Genomic DNA, 24,562 nt, shown 5'->3' with positions numbered 1-24,562 from the left:
AACTATTATCTGTGACCATTTCATTTACAATAACCGCCTTAGGTGTGAGCGATCTAATGTTTAGAAGACCTAGCTTTAGAAATTGTTTTTGTTCACTGATATTGAGATTTTCTGGTTTAATTACAATAAGATTTTTCCTAGATCCTACAGTAGATTTATTGTTTGGCCTCACTAAACAAGGAATAGACACAGTTTCTATATAATGTTCAACACTACTTATATCAATTAATTTGGGACAGCAAAGACTGTGATTTGGACTTTGACTTATGGTGTGTAAACCCTTGGAGATGTTGTACGACAGAACAGGCGCTCCGATTCTGCTGGGGTGCAGGCCATCAGCACGGTAGAGCCTAGGTCGCTCCCAGAACAGATTCCAATTGTTTACAAAGAGCAGTTTCTGTTCATTACACAATGACATTAACCATTCATTTAGTGCAAATAATCTACTGAAACTTTCCTGTCCTTGTAGTCACGTGGGAAGCGGTCCAGGCACGATGATTGTTGCTTCAGGCGATATGCTGCGTACCGTCTCGATCAGGCTCCTGTAGTCCTTCTTCAGAACCTCCGTCTGCCGCAGCCTGATGTCGTTCACTCCGACGTGCAGCACAACAGCTCCGACGCGCTCGTCACCGTTCAAGATCTTGGGAACCTGTGCAGCGATATCTAGAACACGAGCAACAGGAAAGCAGTGAGTGCGCACCTTACCCTTACCTGAGGTAGCACGGACATGACGGATGATGGAACTGCCGATGATCACGGTGTCGTCGCGTTCCGACTTGCGAAGAGGGGAGAAGCAGTTCCGGATGGAGATTTCGAAGACCAGGAGGGGTAGAGAGGTTCTTGGTCTAGTCCTGGCTCGTGTCTTGCGAGCACAGTGGTACGGTACTAAAGAGTGGAGCTAGACTCACTGCAGAACGTTGATTGGTTGACAGAGTATCGTCACTTGCGCGTGCTACAAGGGGAATGACAACAGAAGAAGCGCCATTTTTTAATTTACAGTTGGAATATAATACTATGGTTATTCTTTCACGAAATGTAGTTTTAAGAGTTTTTGAGGCGAGAATGTAGTTGTTTAAAGCTCAAATCTGCGGTTTATTTATAATGATTTATGATAATTTGATCCCTTCCAGGGATCACCGGGCGCTCTGCGCTCATTTTCCCAGCCTGGAACAGCCTTTCCTCGGCTAGTCGTTCTGACGTTTGCCGCTGACTCTGTAGTGGTAATTCGTCTTGTGTATATCTAATGGGTGATCTTTTGTCTCGTGAATCGATAATTCGTTCCCTTGCCAATCGTTTTGGCTGAGGGCTAAGTGAAGTTATATATATTTAGGCTATAACTTTTCCGTTGTAACGTTAACGTTAGACTAGCGGCAGCGCTGAATTTGTATATTTGACTGAATTGTTTGCTTTATTTCTTATTGTATAGCTTCTTGTAACGTTACCTTTTACTACATTTTACTCACTTTTATAATGGCTATTATTTATAAAACTGAAATTTAACAAAAAGAGATAGGGTTGAGTTTTGTAATTTTTTATTACATGATTATCACTGTAATGTTGTTTATTGCAAGATTTGTACAAATGCACATATTGCCTGGAATATGTTTAATATTTTTTTAAATTTAAACAAAAAGATGCAGGGTTGTGTTTTATATTTAGTTTTGTTATAAATAGGCTAACGTTAAACATGCAGTGAATAATATAATCAGGTCTATACATTGCCTGAACCACATTTGTGTGCCTATAATGTTTAAAATGTATTTAAATGAAAACGAAAAGAGGCAGAGTGGTGTTTTATAACATATTTCGTTTTATTGTTGTCTAAAATATACATGCAGAGCGAGCTGAGTGACGCTTTCACGAATGCGCTGTTCCATTTGGAGAATTACCGGACTCGCGTCCTCAGGAGTCCTTCTGCTGAGAATTTTACATACTTGGTATTGAGAAATGCCTAATGTCGGCGCTTGTCTTCTTGTGACAAACATGCCGCGAAGCAAGGACAAGATCTGCTGTATGCCATCCATTGGTGTTTACTTTGTCGCTTTCTTCTTCGCGCGAAAATGACGTTGATAGCTTCTTTCCGGCAAACACCACACCTATGAAGTAGGGTACTGTTGGCGGTGGAAACGCTAGCTGGATCATGGTTTACTGACCCGAACCGTACTGTACCGTACCGTACTGCTCAGTGGAAACGAGCCATAAGACACACATCCGATATAATCGCCATTATAACAGATGAACAGTAAATTAGTAGTGATACTACCAATATCACTACTAATTTAGGACTGAAATCCTGGATATAACCCCTATCCTTTTAGTGAAACGGGTGTAAATGAGACGATCAATTGGCGAGAGGTCACGCGTGCGATGCTAGCGGGCTAAAGGCTAGTAGCGGAGATTCGGAGAGTTGGATCTAAGTAGCGAAATCAAAGCAATCCAATTGTTTTTTATAAGGAAAAGTATCGAAGATAAGTTCACATGCTATGAAAATAGAAAGTGCTTGTTTATAAATGAGTGGTAAAGAAGAAAATCAAGGATTTATGAATCAATTCGACGGAGCTCCAAACACAAATACAAACCGCAACTGTTTTAGTCGCATAACATCAGTTAATGGAAACGCCGTCATTTCGCATTAGTTTTTTGTTGACATTTAGAAAAAAACGCAAAAGTTTTGCACAAATTTGTAATGGAAATGTGCCTAGTTAAAACTAATGCCATGCTTCCTAATGATATCTCCTAAGGGTAGTATGTACAGAGTGAACAGCAACTGTCCTAGTACTGAGCCTTGTGGTACGCCATACTGAACTTGTAATCGATAAGACATCTCTTAATTTACTGCCACAAACTGATAATGGTCAGGTAAGTATGATTTATGCCATGCTAATGCAATTCCACTAATGTTAACATAATTTTCGAGTTTATTTAAAACAATGTTGTGTCGATAGTGGCAAATGCAGCACTAAGATCGAGTAACACTAATAGAGAGATACAACCACGAGTGCTAATGAGAGCTGTCTCAGTACTATGATACGGTCTAAATCCTGACTGAAAATCCTCACAGATACCATTTCTTTCTAAAAAGGAACATTGATGTGAGGATACTGCCTTTTCCAGTATCTTTGTCAGAAAAGGTAGATTTGAGATCGGCCTGTAATTGACTAATTCTGTAGGATCAAGTTGCGGTTAAATCATAGCCAGCTTAAAAGTTTTTGGTACGTATCCTAGTGATAAAGATGAATGAATGAGATTGAGAAGAGAATCCATGACCTCTGGAAGCATCGCTTTCAGTAGCTATATAGCTATATATACAGTCGGTATAGGGTCTAACATACATGTTGTTGATTTAGATGATTTAACGAGTTTATAAAATTCCTCATCTCCTATAGAAATGAATGACTCGAATTTTTCCTCAGTGAGACTACACCGCACTGCCTGATGCAATACTGTAGTAGACGGTTACATAGTTATTTTTTCTCTTTATAGGCTATTATCAATCTTGTAAGTAAAGAAGTTTATAATGTCATTATTGCTGTGCTGCTTGGAAATGTTTGGGTTGAAGCTTTATCTCTTGTTAATTTAGACGATGTTTATAAATACTGTTTTAAACACTGTTTTAATACACTGTTTCAAATAAATACCTATGGTTTTGTTTGTTTTCTTCTAATTGGGAAAAATACTGTATTGAAAAATACAGAGAACAAATTGCCTCTCTGTACGCGATCGTGCTCTCTATCAATGAAATGCGAAAACTCTAGTTTTGTTTTCTTCCAGTTGCTCTCCATTTTTCTGGATGCTCTCTTAATGGTGAAAGTTCTCCCATATAAAGTATGTCTGTTGTGTACTGTAGTCATAATGTATGTGTATTAAAAAACCCAATTTTCTTCTCGTTGTCGTCTTTATCTTTGTCTCCCAACAGGCTTCATTTTCAAAAGCACATTACCTATTATAATATCCTGAGATCTTGTCATGCAGTTTTGCACGTGGATAAATGTGTGCTCTTTGAGTTAAACTTGATTTAATTATACTATGTGTTTTACACAGTACAGATTACTGTACTTTATTTAATTGCATATTTTATTTACTGTATACAATGTTTTTTTCTGTAACCTCATGATCTGGATGCTGTTCTCAATTTTTTAATGTAGTCTAATTAATGATCTGTAGTGTTTATATATTGACTGATGTGTGTATGATCTGAATGATCTGCATTGCTTGAGTACAGGTGAAATGGTTTTGAGTCGATTGTTTGATTGTCAGAAGAGTCAGGGGTTTTGTGAATGTGTTTGAAGATTTGTCTGTCTTTAATGCTGTGAGAAATGGGTGAAGATTTCAAGAATTGTGTTTTAGCAATTGCAAAACTAGTGTGGCAGCTTTATAAAAAACATGACATTATTGTTTCGAGACACCGTGTTTAAAAAGATAAGCTGTTAAAACTGTTCAAACAATAAAGCTTAGCAAACTGAAGTGGGTCGTTTTAACAGAGATGACACTGATAAAGCTGCTCATGTGATATTAATTCTCATAAATTCTCTCTCTCTCTCTCTGTTTATGACAGGATCCGGCTGCAGTTTTGTTGTAACGCCACAGGATCATTCATCCTCACCCAACGCAACACAGCCATCAATCAATCCATCCAATATGAAACAAGCAAAACAAAAACATACACAATTAATGCAGCACTTCACAGTATGCTGCCTGAGGTGTGTGTTTGGTTTTTGTCTATGAGTGTGTGAGTGAGTGAGTGTGAGTGTGAGAGAGAGAAAGAGATTTGAGCTGGACATTTTGGTCCCCATGAGGACAGCTCCTAATGGGTAGGGTTAGAGTAAAGGGAGAGAATATACAATTTGTACAGTATAAAAACATTGTGTTTTGGGAAAGTCCCCAAAAAACCCAGTGTGTGTGTGTGTGTGTGTGTGTGTGTGTGTGTGTGTGTGTGTATGTTCTTGAACTGTATATATGGTTAATGAGGACCCAAATGTGTATAATGACATGGATATAAAAATGTAAACATGGTTTATGAGTTTATATGTATTTATATGTTATGCCTTATGTACACACACACACACACACACACACACACACACACACACACACACACACACACACACACACACACACACACACACGCACACAGTTGTGGTCAGAATTCATGGCACCCCTGGTAAATATGAAAAACAATGTCTGTAAAAAATAAATCTGCATTGTTTATCCTTTTGATTTTTCATTCAAAAAATTTGCTAAAATCTAACTTTTCATTGAAGTAAAAGAATTGAAAGTGTGGGGTAAATCAGATTATGTAAATCACATAAATGCTTTTTGCGTGTGTGCGTGCATGCAGGACTTCCCCTGGGCCGGTCAGCGTCTGGGTCAGTGTGCTGTGGTCGGCAGCGGTGGGATTTTGAGAAACAGTAGCTGTGGACGTGAGATTGACAACGCAGACTTTGTTATTCGGTAAACACATGCCATCATTCCTTGCTCCCATATGGACCGCAACACATCCATCAGTATTCATCCATCCTTCCTGGTAATATTAGAACTGAGAACTGATAAGTTGTAAGCACAGGTGAGACCACCTGCAAGGCATTTCTGCCTGACGCACTTCCACCAGTGCCTTTTGGTCCGGCTGCAGGGTCGTCAGCCGGGACCCACCCTACACTGATGTTTCACCCCTTTAATCCCGGAACACCTCCTTGTGGTGGAGCAGCGGCAGGGACATCTCCCTGCCGCCGCCTACAGCCAGCTTTAGCATCTGTCTTTCCCCCCAAGCCTTGTCCTTTCCACGGAGCCAGAGCCAAAAGCTCCCTTGCTCTGCCTCTTCTGCCAGTTCTTTGTGGACTCTCTCCAGCTTGGCACCTCTGATGTTGCTATCGCTGGATGGAGGTTCCAGTGAAGCAGACCCGTCGCCAGACCTCAGTCTTAAGGGGGGCATATGAAATGCATGGGGGGGCACAATTATTATTAGCCTACAGTACGTATATTTATAATAATCCACTCTAGTCGCGCAGCACGTAATCATCACGTTAAACATGTAACCAACAGCAATATGACCAGGTAGCCTATAGCCTACACCACATTCCCCAGAAGCAATGTTATGAATATCCATATAACACTTGACTATACAACATATTAGATGTAACACCAGAAGCATCTCTCAAACATTGCATTTTAAAGCAGTGAACAGAGGGATATGCATTGCCATGAGACATACACACGCATGCACATACACTCGCACAGAGACTTTGAACCAACCGGTACTTTGAGTGGAGGCAGCGCTGTCCTCTCTCCAGTCCCTCCTGTCAGTACACCGGGAGGCCGCGATTCTCCGAGCAGAACCCTCGACATTAAAGTATCCTTCCACTCGGAAGGAACTGAAGCGAGTAAGCCGGCGAAAACTCGTTTTAAAACAGCTTTCAAAAATGCGCAGTAACTGTTGAGCAGGTTCGTTGTACGTCAAGTACGTAGCCTAGCGTTCTTTTTAGTAAGGCCGTGATAGGCTGTTGCAGTGTAGATTCCCATCAATCAAACAAAATCACACCATTGTTTCTTTATATTTTTAATGTTTTAATGATAAAGAATGCAACATTAATGCAACACAAAATTAGCAACTGATAATATTAAAATTAAATAAAAATAAAATTATCTGTGCCTCAAGTGGGGGGGCACAAGCATTTTTTGGGGCGGGCCCGGCCCCCTATGGCCTGCCCATAGCAACGGGTCTGCAGTGAAGCCCCTGCAACCAACTTCCACTGGGTAGGTGTATGCTCTCCACCCAGCTTGTGCACATGCAGCTGCCAGTTCCGCATACCTCTCCTTTTTTCTTTCAACGGCAGCCTCCAGCCCATCCTCCCATGTCACGGTCAGTTCAGCCATAACGACGGTCTTCGTGGCGATGGACCAAATCACGATGTCTGGCCGGAGGGAGGTTATGGCGATCTCCTGAGGGAACTTCAACTGGCGATCCAGGTTAGCTCTAAGGGCCCACTCCCCTCCAGGTGTCAGCAAGGACCTCTGTCTCACTTTGCTACTGAGAGCCTCTCCCCCTTGTCTAACAAACTGGATGGGTGGGTGTGATGTTGGTGGGGTGGCATGGTTCACTTCGAGCCTGCGTGCTTCGATGGCTTCTGCTAACTTTCGCAGGAATCTGTCGTAACGCCACCCATAGCGCCCCTGGGTCAGCGTAGTCTTGCAGCCAGAGAGGATGTCCTGGAGGCTAGGACATTGGTGGCCGCAAAGCTGACAGGGCTCATATGTGCCGTACCAGTGGTCCAGATTTTGGGGGCTTGGGAGAGTGTCATACGTGGCTCTGATCAAGAAACTTAGCCTTGCTTGGGGCAACTTCCATAGATCAGACCATGTGATGGACCTGTCGGTGACAGCCTCCCAGGTGGACCATTTGCTTTGCTGGGCTTGGGTCACTGCCATAACCCTGCAGCTCTCCTCTTCCCCCCTCCTGACTTCCAATATCACAAGCTCTTTCCTTTCCTCCCTTTGCTTTGGACCATGGCTTGAGTGAAATTCGCCATCCGAAACCTGGTGTGCCAAATTGCATCACCCCTATGACCTCCTGGTGTTGCAGGTGGGTTATGGCCTGGTCTAAGGCCTGTGATGCGTCCCATCGTCTTCCTATTCTGACTTCGACTTTGGCACTCTGTACCACTGGGTCAGGTGAATCTTTTAGTTCGAACAGCAGTCTCACCTTCTCCAGTTTATAGCCCAAGCTGACGGTTTTTAGCGGAAGTCTCAAGGTGTTCCTTCCGAATAGAGCTGCCCTTGACAGGCATCGGGGAAGGCCTAGCCACTTCCGGATGTAATTGTTTGCCTTAGCATCCATCTTCAGGACTGCTGAAGAGGGGATGTCACAAAGCTTTAAGGGCAACATGAGGCGATGGAACAGGGTGAACTGGTAGCACCAGACTTTAAACTTGCCAGGTAGAGGGCTTTGGTTGATCTTCAGACCAGCAGTGAGCTGTGCAGTCACCGAGATTGCCATGTTTTTGCCTGACATGTCAGCTGTGTATACCCTTCCCAAGCTATTCACCGGCTGTTCTGCCAGTCGTGGAATCTCCTCGCCTGTGATGCGTCCCATCGTCTTCCTATTCTGACTTCGACTTTGGCACTCTGTACCACTGGGTCAGGTGAATCTTTTAGTTCGAACAGCAGTCTCACCTTCTCCAGTTTATAGCCCAAGCTGACGGTTTTTAGCGGAAGTCTCAAGGTGTTCCTTCCGAATAGAGCTGCCCTTGACAGGCATCGGGGAAGGCCTAGCCACTTCCGGATGTAATTGTTTGCCTTAGCATCCATCTTCAGGACTGCTGAAGAGGGGATGTCACAAAGCTTTAAGGGCAACATGAGGCGATGGAACAGGGTGAACTGGTAGCACCAGACTTTAAACTTGCCAGGTAGAGAGCTTTGGTTGATCTTCAGACCAGCAGTGAGCTGTGCAGTCACCGAGATTGCCATGTTTTTGCCTGACATGTCAGCTGTGTATAGCCTTCCCAAGCTATTCACCGGCTGTTCTGCCAGGCGTGGAATCTCCTCGCCATCCACTGTGAAGTAGATGTTGACTCTCCTGGCTCCTTTGCGAATTGAGACACTGCGAGACTAGGATGGCTTTATCTTCATCCTGGCCCATGTCAACAGTTCCTCAAATCTCTTTAGGAGTCTGTGAGTGCACGCTGCTGTCTGTAGGAGTGTGGTGACGTCATCCATGTAGCATCTGATGGCCGGAAGTCGCTGCCCTGCTGGAAAATGATTCCCATAACCATTTGTCTTCCTCCAACTAGGATGACCTCAAAGGCTGCTGTAAAGAGAATTGGGGAGATTGAACAACCCATGGCTATTCCCTTGTGCTGTTGGTACCACCCAGTTGTAGTTGTTGATGTAGAGTAGCACACTTGGAGGTTACTGAAGTAGGTGGTTAAGAGTCTCAGGATACATTGTGGGATGTGGAAGAAGCTGAGAGCGCACCAGATGAGCTGGTTGGGGACGGACCCATAGGCATTAGCCAGATCGAGCCAAACTACATGGAGTTCTGACTTGATGCGTTTCGTGGTGTAGATCTGTTACCAGATCATCATTAAGTGCTCCACGCAGCCTGAAAACCTTGGTAAGCCTGCCTTCTGACAGCTGGTGTCTATGTACTTGTTGGCCAAGAGATAGCTAGACAAGCGGCTCGCCATCACCGAAAAGAAAATTTTCCCTTCCACATTTAGAAGCGCAATGCCTCTGAATTGGTTGATGTTTCGAGTTGGAATCCAAACTAATGGATTTAGTTTTCCAGTCAACACTCATCTTCCACAAAAGCCTCAAGGTCATGGGGCATCTCTTGTAGACCTTGTATGATACCCCGTTTTGGTCCAGCTGCTGAGGCAGCTCTTGCTCGAGACACCACTTGATTGATTTCCGAGCATTTCGGAGGGGTGGTATCGAACTTTGATGATGGCTTAGGTGCTTTAGGAATGTAGCCAGGTGAACCAATGGGGCTTTCCCGGAGTTCATCGCTTGTCTGAGATTTTATATGGTCCTCCAACTCCCATTAAGTGATGTGCAGTGTCCCTGTTTTCTTTTCCTCCAGCAGCCTGCGTGCGTACTTGAAAGGGTCACAGAAGAAGCTCAACCTTGCTCTCTCCTTGCGGCTTCTGCGACTCCGGATCCTCTCTGCTCTCCTTAACAGTCCAAGTTTGACTCGGATCTGGTCCCACAGGTTTTTGAGGCCCTCCTTTTCGTGGCCCTCTGATCTTTTCCATGCCTTCCGTAGGAGGTAGCGCTCTTTCACTAGCTGGTGTATTTCCCTCTCCCGTCTACCGAACTGCTTTGGAAGGCTCTTACTTTGCAGCAGCTCTCCAAATCTTTCTTTGCCCTCTTCGTAGATGTCACCAAAGATGTTCGGCTTAGCGATTGTGTTGCCTTCAGGGCATTCTGGAGGGATGTATGCAGACTCTCGTCGAAGATTCTACACTCGTCACACACATCATCACTTGTGGTGTCACGATATTCGGGCTGCTGGATTTGTGGCAGCTGATTTGTATCCACTTGCAGGGGCTGGTCTGCCGTCGTTCCCCCAGGTGCAATGGTGGGATCTGTAGCGCTGTGGTGCTCGACCGGGCTACTGTTCCTCCTTGTCTGATCTGCTGCTGCAGTGCAAGCTTGCTCCTGGGTGTTTCTGCCACACTTTGCCTTCCCCTGATGGATTTCCAGGCCAAGGTATGTGGTCATTTTGCTCCATCCACAGCTGCATTCTTTTAGGATCATTTCTTTGTTCGTTGTGTCCTTTCCAGTCGTTACCAGGTTATCTGTCCTGTTTGGTCCATATTCCATCCCGCCACTCGTGGACAATCGGGCCATTTTCTCTTTATTCATAAGAATGTAAAATGTGTACCTTGAAATGCAATGTAAGTCACCTTAAATAAAAGCGTCTGTCAAATGCATAAATGTAAATGTTAATATGATGTTTTCGCTCTCTTTAAGGTTTAATTTGGCAACAGTTAATGATAGTGATGTTGGGCTGAAGACAGATCTGATAACCATCAACCCCAGTCAGCTTCGGTCAGTGTACAAACACACACACACACCAATAAAAACACAGCTTTTATTATCATTTAATACTTAATAATCTGAAAAGACTTTTCAGATTAATTTTATGCTCTTTTTTTTAATTGATTTTATTGATCATTTGGCCATTACTGGCATTTCTATATTCTTGGTTTCCAAATGAAAATAATTCAGATTTAATTAACTACATTCAGGTCCTGTTTAGACAGTATTGTGTGTTTCTTAAAGATGAATTCTGGTTAAATATAATTTATACTCTGTGGTTATGCAAAACAAAAGAAACAATGCATGAAAATGGAAACATTGGCAAACCGATATGTGACTTATTGTGTGCTAAATTTTTGGGGGGATTACAGTAATGGTCCGAAGATAAACTTGATTTACTTTAAGCAAAATGCATTTCTCGTTGTTTGACATGTTAGTCACAATGAAGTAAAATGGAAAAAGTAGTAATTATTATTGGGTGTTTTTGTTCTGATGACAGGAGGGTTTTATAACGGTAGCATTTAAAACAAGTATGTTAATCTGTTCTGTATGTGTTGATAAATAGCATTGTTTAAACTAGTTTATTTATCTCATTAATAATATGGTCACAATCTAGGAATTTTTAAATGAACTATTTTTTTGTTTTGTAAATCATAATGCATAATCTAATATTAACAAACTAATTCGTTTTAAAATATGTAGAATATGTATGTAGAAATATTAATAAGGTTATTCAATGCTTTAAACATACTGTTCATTGTTACTGGTCCATTAATGTCAGCATATAAAACTTTGTCATAAATTGATAGGCCTAACAAATAAACAGAAAGACCAGTCCTTCCAGAAAAAAGTTTTTTTGTGATTGTTGCGGGCAAAAATCCTGCAAATTTGTTTTTGTCTGTTTGTCTGTGGAGTTCCTCATCAGGGAGTAAAAGAGCAGGCAATGGGATTATTCCTGGGATGCAAATCGGCCTACCTGTGCATCCCCGAATTGACTCGTGATCAGCTGGACCACCTGGGGATGGAGTCTCTATTCTCCCAGAAGTGTGAGCTGTCATGAGAGCATGTCGGCCACATGATTGAGCTATGATACTGCTAATTCTGGAGGAGGAGATGGCGGGGGAGTTGTAACAGGTGACGTGAGCGTCATCATCACAGTGTTGTCTGTCCGGACCAACATGTGCTTGCCCTGAAGCAACGGCCGAAACCGGCGCAGAGAAGAACTGGAAACAACTCTAAGCCGTTGATATACTAATGCAGTTGAGGTCCCGTTCAGAAGCCAGAGGCTGAGTGCTCATTAAATGCAGCGCTCCAGCCTGATCTGGAGGCACTGTGAAAACAACATGCCTGGACACTTGTTCTAAGGGTACTCCAGTCCGTAGAATGGCAAAGTCTGACCAAGGGCTGAACAGACAGAATAGTGTGATGGTCAGACCGAGTGCCTATCTCAGGACTTGGCTTTGAAGCCAGTGCTGTAGCGGTCTCATGAGGTCTCATAAAATTATTTTAGTGGAGCTACTGTTTTCCCCTGAATATAAATTCAGGCATTTCAACTCTAACTGAGTGATTGTGAGAAGCACGAACTCCATACCGAGAAAAGAGATACTGTGCGTGGGGGAGAGCTTGATCTTTTCCCAGTTGACCTGAAGCCCCAGATGGCTGAGGTGCCTGAACACCAGGTTGCTGTGTTCACACAACAGATCTCGAGAGTGAGCTAGAATGAGCCAGTAGTCCAGATAGTTTAAAATGCTAATGCCCACTTCCCGTAGCTGGGTAAGGGACTTTGGTAAAGACACAGGGAGACAGGGACAGGCCAAAGGAGAGGACCTTGTACTAGTATGCCCAACGCTCAAAGGCAAACTGATGAATCGGTCTTTGTCAAGGTAGAATCGAGACGTGAATGTAAGCGTCCATCTGGTCAATTTCTACTAACCAATCTTGAGGATGTACGCACATGAGAATGCGTTTCTGCATTAGCATCTTGAACGGGAGACTTGCAGATCCAAGATTGGCCATAGCCCACCGTACAGACAGAAAGGCATTTTTAAAAAGACACTCGTCTTCTGATTTGCTCTTTTAAGAAAAACTACTCTTTTTGACTGCAGGGCCCTGGGGAAAATCGCTGCACTTATCCTTTGAACTGTAATGCGCTGGTGAAACACCGCTGAATGCACTCTTTTCACCAGTCTAGAGAGATCGGCTGAATGAGTGGATGTGGGCCACCATCTTATATACCCATATCTACGGGGGAGTGGTTTGCATGTAAATTCCAGTCACCAATTCCATTGGGCGTTTTTATAAAACTCATAGATAAGGGCTCCCAAGTTAGACCCCATTTGTTAGTCAACATAACTTAGTCGTGACTGACAGATAGGGAACAGGGACATATTTCCGTGGTGTATACATATGTGATACATTCTGTCATTAGCGTTTATTAAAAACTGTGTTTCTGTAGATACAAAAACCTGAAGAAGAATCCGGATCTGTTGGTGGAGCGGGTCAGTGTGTACGGAAACGCCTCCCTCATTATTCCAGCCTTCGCCTACACGTTCTGCACATCACCGTCAATCACAACACTCAAAGTCCTCCAGCCAATCAGACCTCAGCAGCCGGTGGTGTTCTTCAGCCCCTCTTACCTGCGGACACTGGACAGGTTCTGGAAGGGGCGTGGCCTGCGGGAGGTCCGCCTCTCCACGGGGTTCCTTTTAATCAGCACTGCACTGGAAATGTGTGAGCATGTTCACGTTTACGGATTCTGGCCATTCGACAGCGACCTGCAGGAGCAGCCGATTCCATACCATTATTACGACCTGGAGCGCCCAAGCCGCCGCATGCACAAGATGCCGGAGGAGTTTGTGCGACTACTGCAGCTCCACAGCAAGGGGGCGCTGACACTGCACATGCAGCCCTGCTCCTCACCAGGGGCGGATCGAGAAAATCATTTATAGGGTGGCATTATAGGGTTTGCATGAGGACTATCATAGGTTGTTGAAGACATAAAATTGTTGGATTAAAACATATCAAAACCACTAGAACATTTTTATATATTTTTGCAAATGTTTCCAAGAATTTTTAAATCCAGAGAAATCCACAATTTTATCCAGTGTAATGTCCCGTGTCATTGCGCCTCCTGTCAGTAACGTCATATCAGCGTTAACCTCGATTTCCGGTTTTACTTCCGTAGTAGAAACCATGGAAACACAAAAGGTGCTTTAAGGTGTTCCATTAGACAGGTGAGCAATTGTTTGGATACCTTTATCAACAGAAAACTAACTATTGTTATATAGCTCAAAACGGTTTGTCTTATTGTTCGAATACCTTGTTTTATTGATCCATTGTGGCTAACACTGCATAATCAGAAAGAGCTTTATTTGTGGTAACAGAAATACAGCATTTTCTTTACCATGCAGTATACAGTATTTTTTAAATGAATTACATCCCAATTAGAAACACAAGTCTTCCAGCTGTTATTAATATGATATTCAAGTACCAATCTAGCTTCCTTCAATGTGCAACAAGTGTCTCATAGCATCCACCGAACGAAGGCACAGAGTAACATTATAGCAACTTTCAACATACTCAAATGTATTTATATTATGATTTTTTTGACCAAGTGAAACAGTGCTACGTTACTCCACAATTTTACTTAGTCAGATAAAGTGACCTGTATGAGTAGTAATTCAGCACTTGCAGGCTGTGTCATCATGAGATAAAACAATGTGAATTTAAAGCAACACCAAAGATCTTTTCCTCTGCGGTCCCCCTACAGGTTGGAAGCAGAATTGTCCATTACCGCTGTTGTAAATAATTTAGCCTTACCGTCACACGCACGCTATTTGTTTATCCAGCAACGGCTTTGGAAATAACGATGTCCACAGACAAGGTAGAGTAGACTATGTTGCATGATTTTTTTAAAGTATGATATATTGCGACATCAGAAATGAAGAAAAACTAAACAATGACAGTAGATTGTGTGAAACGGTAAATTTGAAACGGTCTAGCAATAGCAAGATAGATTTACACAAGGATGAAAATTAAAAACTTCTTACCTATGGAAGCATTAATAGCCATTTGCATCGTCTGTGAAAATCTTGAGAAAAAATATTTTTTTTATTGGAAAAAAGTGACCATCAGTCTTGCATCTTGTAGCCTCCTTCAGCTCTCGCCAACGAGTGTAAGCCGGCCCAATGTTCACTTCGAGCTCTTTCTCTATCATGCTCCCGTTTTCTTTTCTCTTTTCTCATTTTGAACATTGTTAATTCTTCTCTTACTACTGGACTTACTACTAGCTTTTTTCCACAAGCTTTTAGAACCTTTTCAATCTGGTTTTCGATCAGGACATAGTACTGAGACTGCCTTGGTCAAAGTTATGAATGATCTCCTCGTCTCTGCTGACTTTGGTGCCCTTACTGTCTTGGTGCTGTTAGATTTGAGTGCAGCTTTTGATACGCTGTGTCACTCTATATTGATTGACAGACTCGAGACTTGGCTTGGTATTTCCGGTACAGTGTTGGAGTGGTTTAAATCTTACCTCACTGATCGTACCCAGTTCGTCACGTTAGAAAATAATAAATCTAACGTTGGACAAGTATGTCATGGTGTCCCTCAGGGGTCTGTCCTTGGCCCAATACTTTTCAATATTTACATGCTTCCTTTACATGCTTCCTTGATTATTGTAATGCCCTTTATCTTGGCCTACCTGCAAAGTCCATGAAGCGACTGCAACACATACAGAACTCAGCTGCACGTGTTCTTACACATCCTCCTTTTCTTCAGCATATTTATGGTGTGCTTAGGAACCTGCATTGGCTTCCGACTACATGCCAGTATTGATTTTAAAACTCTTATTTTAACATATAAAGCTGTTCATGGAACTGCACCATCATATATATGTGATTTAATTACGCCATATATGCCCTCTCATCTCTCCACTCCGCCCACTCTTTTCTACTGAAACAGCCTTCTTGCAGACTGAAAACGATGGGTGAAAGAGCTTTCTCTGTGGCAGCCCCCAGGTTGTGGAATGCACTTCCTTTAACAGTTAGGAATGCTACAACATTAACGAGTTTTAAGAAACTGTTAAAAAGCCATCTTTTTTAAGAAGGTGTTTGTGTCTTAATTGGTGTATGTTAATTCATCTTAATTTTTAATGTATTTACTTTTGTACTGTACTTGTAGCGCTTTGGGTACAAGAAAAGCGGAATATAAATAAAATTTATTATTATTATTATTATTATTATTATTATTACCTGGAACGGATCGCCGGATCGCACGCGCCTGCAGTGTGAACGCTCTAACCTAACATGGGTAAGTAAAAAAATACGCACCGCAGGGGCGCAACTACCCAGTGTTAGAGGGGTATGCAGCAACAATTTTGGCGCCCCCCAATACACACACACACATATATATATATATATAAACAATCTTAACAAATTATAAAAAGTTACAGAATAAACAGTTACAAACATACACATATACACATACATGTGTGTATATATATATATATATATATATATAAAATAATAATAATCATATTGTGTGTAGCTATCATTTGTATCAAAATGATCATCCATCAAATCTTCCTTATCCCAGAAATTTTTCTTTTTTTCTTTGCAAATCTCTGTAATTGTGACAATGACAACAATGATGACATAAATTATGTCAATGAACAACAACAACAAAAAAACAGAAACAGATTTTGTCCAAGTGGTCAACAAAAGCCTCGTTGCTGTTTGCCACTTGATCATACATATTATATAGCACAGATCTTTAAAGAGAGAGAGAGATGTGACCCTAAATACAGCTTCCATGTCACCCAGCAGATGTAACTATAGCTTGTATGTCTGATAGCACAGCTAACATGAACATACATGAATGGTAAAACAAAATCTATTTGTTTCCATGATAAACCAGCCTTATTGCATAAGTCATTTTTTCCAGCTTCTAGTCATTTATTGTGCATGCTACCTTATATTTACCAGTTGTTATTTTACTTTAATAAAATTGAGATATGTCATGCATGGGATTGGTACCATAAGGTTTAACCAAAATCTAAATGTAGATATCAGCAATATTATTTTGCATTAAGTTAGCAAACACTTTCTGTTAACATTAATATTTGCAAGCCTCCAAGCTTGGTAGCAAATCTACGCATTATTCCATGGTAAACCAGAGATATTGCATTAGTTGTTTTCCAGATTCTTGTCATTTATTGTACATGCTACCTTATATTTTTTAGTTTTCAGCTCAGCAACCTCGGTTTTGCATATTCTAAACTAGCTAGCTCTGGCTGCTACATTCCCAGAGTTAGCAAACGTTAGTCTGTTAACATGAATATTTGCAAGCCTCCTCCAAGCACAAACATCACATACCTGTTGCATTTCACCATCCACTTATTTAGTTGCTGTCGCATCCCTTGACATGCCATCTCCTTTAACCTCTCTCTTTTTCTATTTTTAGCCCCCGACCGGTTTTTTGCTTCATTCATCTTTTTCGAGTTTCAAAGATAACGCACTCCTGTGCTGCTCACTCAGCGCTCACGCGCGCCCCCGCCCGCTCGCGATATTACACTTCTATGTCAAAATAAATTCTATGATGGAATATTATGAGGGCGCCGGCACCTACTCTAGCCTGTTAGTCCTCTAAAATTTATATAACTTTTTTTTATATGTAACTTGTATAACTTTTATATAAATGTATATAACTTATAAAAAATAGATTTTTTTAACCATCGCTTTGGCGCCCCCATGATGCGGCGCCCCTATGCGCCGCATATAGCGCATACACACTTTTTGCGCCACTGACGCACAGCATACGCACTGCACACGGAATATGTGTGAAACGGGCGTAATGAAATGTAGGCTCCTTGAAGATCAAACATTTATATAGTGGGAAAGTTTTTAAAGTGAGATGGGCGGAGTTAAGAACACGTGTGCATGGGTGTGTGTGTGTGTCATTTTTTAGGAGCAGCCGATTCCATACCATTATTACGACCTGGAGCCCCCAAGCCGCCGCATGCACAAGATGCCGGAGGAGTTTGTGCGACTACTGCAGCTCCACAGCAAGGGGGCGCTGACACTGCACATGCAGCCCTGCTCCTCACCAGGGGCGGATCCAGAAAATCATTTATAGGGTTTGCATGAGGACTATCACAGGTTGTTGAAGACATAAAATTGTTGGATTAAAACATATCAAAACCACTAGAAAATTTGTATATATTTTTGCAAATGTTTCCAAGAATTTTTCAATCCAGAGAAATCCATAATTTTAACCAGTGTAATGGCCCGTGTCATTGCGCCTCCTGTCAGTAACGTCATATCAGCGTTAACCTCGATTTCCGGTTTTACTTCCGTAGTAGAAACCATGGAAACACAAAAGGTGCTTTAAGGTGTTCCATTAGACAGGTGAGCAACTGCTTGGATACCTTTATCAACAGAAAACTAACTATTGTAGCTCAAAACGGTTTGTCTTATTGTTCGAATACCTTGTTTTATTGATCCATTGTGGCTAACACTGCATAATCAGAAAGAGCTTTATTTGTGGTAACAGAAATACAGCATTTTCTTTACCATGCAGTATAGAGTATTTTTTAAATGAATTACATCCCACTTAGAAACACAAGTCATCCAGCTTTTATTAATATGATATTCAAGTACCAATCTAGCTTCCTTCAATGTGCAACAAGTGTCTCATAGCATCCACCGAACGAAGGCACAGAGTAACATTATAGCAACTTTCAACATACTCAAATGTATTTATATTATGATTTTTTTGACCAAGTGAAACAGTGCTACGTTACTCCACAATTTTACTTAGTCGGATAAAGTGACCTGTATGAGTAGTAATTCAGCACTTGCAGGCTGTGTCATCATGAGATAAAACAATGTGAATTTAAAGCAACACCAAAGATCTTTTCCTCTGCGGTCCCCCTACAGGTTGGAAGCAGAATTGTCCATTACCGCTGTTGTAAATAATTTAGCCTACCGTCACACGCACGCTATTTGTTTATCCAGCAACGGCTTTGGAAGTAACGATGTCCACAGACAAGGTAGAGTAGACTATGTTGCATGATTTTTTTAAAGTATGATATATTGCGACATCAGAAATGAAGAAAAACTAAACAATGACAGTAGATTGTGTGAAACGGTAAATTTGAAATGGTCTAGCAATAGCAAGATAGGTTTACACAAGGATGAAAATTAAAAACTTCTTACCTATGGAAGCATTTAATAGCCATTTGCATCGTCTGTGAAAATCTTGAGAAAAAATATTTTTTTTATTGGAAAAAAGTGACCATCAGTCTTGCATCTTGTAGCCTCCTTCAGCTCTCGCCAACGAGTGTAAGCCGGCCCAATGTTCACTTCGAGCTCTTTCTCTATCATGCTCCCGTTTTCTTTTCTCTTTTCTCATTTTGAACATTGTTAATGCTTCTCTTACTACTGGACTTGTTCCCCAAGCCCTTTAGCTTTTTTCCACAAGCTTTTAGAACCTTTTCAATCTGGTTTTCGTTCAGGACATAGTACTGAGACTGCCTTGGTCAAAGTTATGAATGATCTCCTCGTCTCTGCTGACTCTGGTGCCCCTACTGTCTTGGTGCTGTTAGATTTGAGTGCAGCTTTTGATACGCTGTGTCACTCTATATTGATTGACAGACTCGAGACTTGGCTTGGTATTTCCGGTACAGTGTTGGAGTGGTTTAAATCTTACCTCACTGATCGTACCCATTTCGTCACGTTAGAAAATAATATATCTAACGTTGGACAGGTATGTCATGGTGTCCCTCAGGGGTCTGTCCTTGGCCCAATACTTTTCAATATTTACATGCTTCCTTTAGGGCAGATTATTAGAAGGCATGGTTTGGGGTTCCACTTCTATGCTGATGATACTCAGATTTATATAAGCACAAAAACTAATATCACAGGTACATCAGCAACCCTTTCTGACTGTCTGCACGAAATTAAATTATGGATGTACCACAATTTTCTTAAATTAAATGGTACCAAGTCAGAGGTTATTTTAGTTGGTACCCCTGCAGCTACCTGTAATGGTAAAAATTTTAATTTAGAAATTGAAAACAATGTACTGCCTCCATCACCTCAAGTACGTAACCTTGGTGTAATTTTTGATTCTCACTTAACACTTGAAGCACATATCAAGAGCATTTCAAAATCTGCATTCTTCCATTTAAGGAATATTGCCAGGATCAGGCTGTTATATCCGTTCAGGACAAGTTAATCTGTGTTCGTTTGGTAACGCCTTGATGCATGTCGAGTATGCAGCTATTTTGGTCTGAAATGGCAGTTCCGTTTTTTTCTAAAAGTAAAGTGAGTTGTATGCATTAACCTCTTGTCCAGCGTCCTATTTTATATACAACATTTGGCGACAAGGATGGCTGAATTTTCTCTTCCTCCTCCACCTCCTTTCCTCGCACTTCCCGGTGAGCCCACAATACCGTGGAATCGCTGGCATAAGTCTTTTGAAACGTACCTTCAAGCTACGGGACTAGCCGACGTGAGTGCAGTTCGGAAAACAGCTTTGCTGAGGCACTGTTTAGGAGTCGAGGGACAACGCGTACTGGAGACGTTAACCGGCAACGGGACCGATACAGACTATGCAGAGACAGTTAAACTTTTAACAGACCAGTTTGCTGCTCCACAGAGTGCTTTATTGAGACGGTTTATTAGACAACGACATCAACTCCCGGGTGAGTCTGTTCATCAGTACGTCTCTAACCTGAAAGGTTTAGCCAGCCATTGCAAATTTGGCGCGTTGACGGACGAGATGGTACGAGATCAGCTGATTGAGCACACTACACAGTCTAAAGTCAGAAAGACGTTACTAATCGAATCAGATGATTTGACACTAGCTAGGGCTGTTGCCATTGCATTCCAAATTGAAAGTGCAGCTGAATGTGCAGCTAAATTAACACGGACAGAATTATCATTAAGCCAAGCAGTTCGCATAAGTGCACAGTCACATGAGCAGCAACAGCAGCATCTAGCGCTGGGTTGGATGTACCAGATACAGCCCCAGACTCAGTCATGCATCTCACAAGACAACAAGGGCCGTGTCAGCGTCAAAGGCAGCTTTCCTGTGGTAACTGTGGATCAAACACACATGCCACCAGAGCCCAGAACTGTCCAGCTAATAACCAAACATGTCGTAACTGTGGGAAAAAAAATCACTTTGCAAAAATGTGCCGCTCTGCCCCCTCCAGGTCGGATGGACACACTCCCCGTGGTTCAGCCACCATAATTCGCCATGTAACATCGGGGCCCATGCAGTTCAAGTCATGTACAGTGAATATAAACACAGTGTGTATTCCCCTGCTGTTAGACACAGGCGCAAGTGTCTCCCTCCTAAATGCCAGTACATACCATAAGTTCTTCCATTTCTGTCCACTGTCTACGCCCACTACTGTCCTACATGGGTATGGTGACTCAAAAATTGACCTGTTAGGGTCCATCACAGTGACTGTTCGCTATGGCACTAGGGCCTTGCCATCCTTTGTTTTCAATGTGGCCCGACGAGGGGCGAATTTAATGGGGCTGGATCTGTTCATGGCATTGGGATTTTCACTCATTGACACAGGAGGGGCTGCCATCATGACTGTCTCTGCCGGACCGCATCAGAAGTGGTCATCACTGTTTGAAGGGATGGGCTCTCTGTCTGCCTTTGCGCATCAACCCCTCATTGACTCCTCTGTGACTCCAGTCGTTCAGCCACTGCGCCGTATTCCACTGGCCCTGAGGGATGGAGTGTCCGTTGAGCTGCAGCGGCTGCTGGATGCCGGTATCATCGAGCCGGTTGATGCTTCACAATGGATTTCGAATTTGGTTGTGGTCAGAAAGAAAACAGGGGCTCTGCGCATCTGTGTGGACCTCCGCACAGTAAACAAAGCAGTCATCCCAGACAGATACCTGTTGCCCACGTCTGAGGAGCTCACGGCACAATTTCACGGCTCCACTGTCTTTTCAAAACTGGATCTCAGAGAGGGCTATCTCCAGGTGCCCCTCCACCCTGAAAGCAGAAACCTCACGGCCTTCGTTACACACCTCGGTGTTTTCCGCTATACGAGGATGGCGTTTGGCCTTAGCTCCGCCCCCTCCTGCTTTCAAAAGGTCATGACCTCAGTGCTGGCAGGTATACCAGGTGTGGTTATTTACCTTGATGATGTGGTGGTACATGGTGCTACTACTGCTATCCATGACAGTTGTCTGCAAAGTGTGTTCAAAGCCCTAGCCAAGCACAATTTAACCCTCAATGGCAGCAAATGTGTTTTTGCGGTCCCGGCCATTGAATATGTAGGCTTCCGACTTTCCACTGAGGGCATCTCTCCCCTTCAGTCTAATGTGGAGGCCATCCTCTCCGTTCCCGAACCGACCTCGGCTGCCCAGCTCGCTTCATTTCTGGGCATGACGGGCTACTACATGAAGTTCATGCCCCAGTATTCAGCCATAACAGCCCCACTGTGCCAGCTGCTTCGGAGAGATGAGCCGTGGGTCTGGTCTCTAGAATGCACCAAGGCAGTGCAAACTCTTAAAGCTCAACTTACCTCACCTCCGGTGTTGGCGCATTTTGACATATCTAGTCATACCCTGGTCACCTGTGACGCCTCGGCCATGGCGATAGGTGCCGTACTATCACAAGTACAGAATGGCGTGGAGAGGCCTGTGGCATTCGCCTACCGGGCCCTGAACCAAACCGAGCAAAGGTACTCAGTTGGGGAACGGGAGGCACTCGCTTGCATTTGGGCTTGCGAGAGATGGCACCTCTACCTTTATGGCCGCCAGTTTACGCTGAGAACAGACCACCAGGCATTGACAGCTCTGCTCTCCTCTACAGGCACCGGTCACAAGCCGCTGAGACTGCATCGTTGGTATGACCGCCTCCGCCAATACAACTACACTCTTCAGTTTACCCCAGGCCGGGATAATGTCGTTGCAGACCTTCTCTCTCGGTCAGTTCCTGCCCAGGCCCCGCCCACCAACGTCAACCACATCGAAAGTGAGATTATTTACATGCTACACACTCCGCTCGAGTCCACGGTCACTCTAGAGGAACTGAAGGCAGCCTCAGAACAGGATCCAGTCATCTCCCCGCTCTGCACCTACATTCGTCAGGGATGGCCAAGGGAACTATCAGAGGAGCTGTTGGCCTTTTCTAGGGTCAAGCAGGAGCTCTCTTGTTGGAATGAGACATGTGTGGCACGTGGGCTTTGCACTGTGATTCCACGGGCTCTTCGCGCTCACGTGCTGGCCATGGCACACGAGGGCCACCTGGGCATAGTAAAGCTTAAACAGAGATGCCGCGACCTGGTGTGGTGGCCAGGCATAGACAAAGACATTGAGGCCCTTGTTAAAGAATGCCCAGCATGCCTCGTGAGTGGAAAAACCGGCCGCCGACCCCCACCACCCCTGAAACCTCTGGCCTGGCCCTCAAAGCCATGGGAGCATCTGCAATTAGACATATGCGGCGAGATCCACGGTGCCCCCCCCCATCAGCGGTTCTTGGTCGTAGTGTATGACTTACACTCCAAATGGCCTGAGCTGACCACTACCGGCTCTGTCACTTCCCAGGTCATTGTGGACTTTCTGGAGTCCCTTTTTTCCCGCTGGGGCCTACCACAGACCATTACCACCGACAATGGTCCACAGTTTGTATCTTTGGAGTTAACTTCATACCTGGAGAACAGGGGGATTCGACACATCCGCACAGCCCTGTATCACCCACAGGCAAACGGCGGGGTGGAGCGCTTCCATCAATCCCTAAAAAATGGCATCAGAGCACATCAGGCTCAGGGCTGTTCCTTTAAACAAGCCATAAGTCTAACACTGCTACACTACCTTGCTACCCAGCATTCAGCAACAGAGGGTTTCCCCAGCCTCACTCATGCTGGGTAGGGAGTTACACCTACCACTTGACAGGCTCCGCCCCACTGCTGTCCAGAACAAACTCACACCAGTCAAAGCCTCAGTCACCCGCCGTCAGAAGCGGATGAACCAGTGGTTTGACAGGAAAAAGAGGGTTAGGATACCAGATATCACTGTGGCAGACTGGGTGAGAGCTCGCCGACCGCACAGGGAGAACAAGATGGTATCATATTGGTCCAATCCACAGCAAGTGTCCCGCCGACTGGGACCAGCCACATACCTCCTAGATGATGGCACGCGCTGGCACGCCAGCTGCCTTCAGAAGGTCCCAGCACCTCCTGCAACCTCAACTCAGAACAGTGGGGACATAATGCCACCCAGAGCGGAGCAGGAGGACTCCTTACCTCAATCAGCCGCACAGCCTGAAGATACTCCCTCGTTGTCACACCCAGTACCCCCATCACCTTCGCCGCTGCCCCTGTCTTCAGCCTCCACACCACTGTTCGCTTCACCTTCAGCTGTTTGTCCTCCACGGCCAGTGCGCACGAGGGCACGCCCTGATTACCTGAAGGACTATGTTTCAACCTTTCATATTTGAACCCCCCAGAGAGGGGAAAAATTTATGTTCGTTCAGGACAAGTTAATCTGTGTTCGTTTGGTAACGCCTTGATGCATGTCGAGTATGCAGCTGTTTTGGTCTGAAATGGCAGTTCCGTTTTTTTCTAAAAGTAAAGTGAGTTGTATGCATTAACCTCTTGTCCAGCGTCCTATTTTATATACAACACAGGCCTTTTCTTTCATTACCTGATGCTGAGAGGCTTGTCAATGCACTTGTGACCTCTAGGCTTGATTATTGTAATGCCCTTTATCTTGGCCTACCTGCAAAGTCCATGAAGCGACTGCAACACATACAGAACTCAGCTGCATGTGTTCTTACACATCCTCCTTTTCTTCAGCATATTTCTGGTGTGCTTAGGAACCTGCATTGGCTTCCGAGTACATGCCAGTATTGATTTTAAAACTCTTATTTTAACATATAAAGCTGTTCATGGAACTGCACCATCATATATATGTGATTTAATTACGCCATATATGCCCTCTCATCTCTCCACTCCGCCCACTCTTTTCTACTGAAACAGCCTTCTTGCAGACTG

At 43.6% G+C, this 24,562-nt stretch overlaps 1 protein-coding gene across 1 annotated transcript in view; it reads left to right on the top strand.

Moving 5' to 3' along the window:
* LOC143733601 (alpha-2,8-sialyltransferase 8F-like) overlaps positions 1-13,862 on the top strand; it is a 55,041-nt gene extending 41,179 nt beyond the window's left edge. Inside the window, exons 4-7 of the mRNA XM_077225144.1 lie at positions 4,556-4,700; positions 5,339-5,451; positions 10,468-10,545; positions 12,992-13,862. Of these exons, the coding sequence (XP_077081259.1) occupies positions 4,556-4,700; positions 5,339-5,451; positions 10,468-10,545; positions 12,992-13,484 (829 nt within the window). The 3' untranslated portion in view covers positions 13,485-13,862. The remainder of the gene's footprint in view (positions 1-4,555; positions 4,701-5,338; positions 5,452-10,467; positions 10,546-12,991) is intronic.
* The last annotated feature ends 10,700 nt before the right edge of the window (positions 13,863-24,562 follow it).

The sequence above is a fragment of the Siphateles boraxobius genome, unplaced genomic scaffold (assembly GCF_051911475.1).
Source record: "Siphateles boraxobius isolate OS27281-9 unplaced genomic scaffold, OSU_SipBor_1 126, whole genome shotgun sequence".
Classification (NCBI taxonomy): Eukaryota; Metazoa; Chordata; class Actinopteri; order Cypriniformes; family Leuciscidae; genus Siphateles; species Siphateles boraxobius.
Note: the sequence above shows the minus strand (reverse complement) of the source record. Positions and strands in the feature narration are given on the sequence as shown.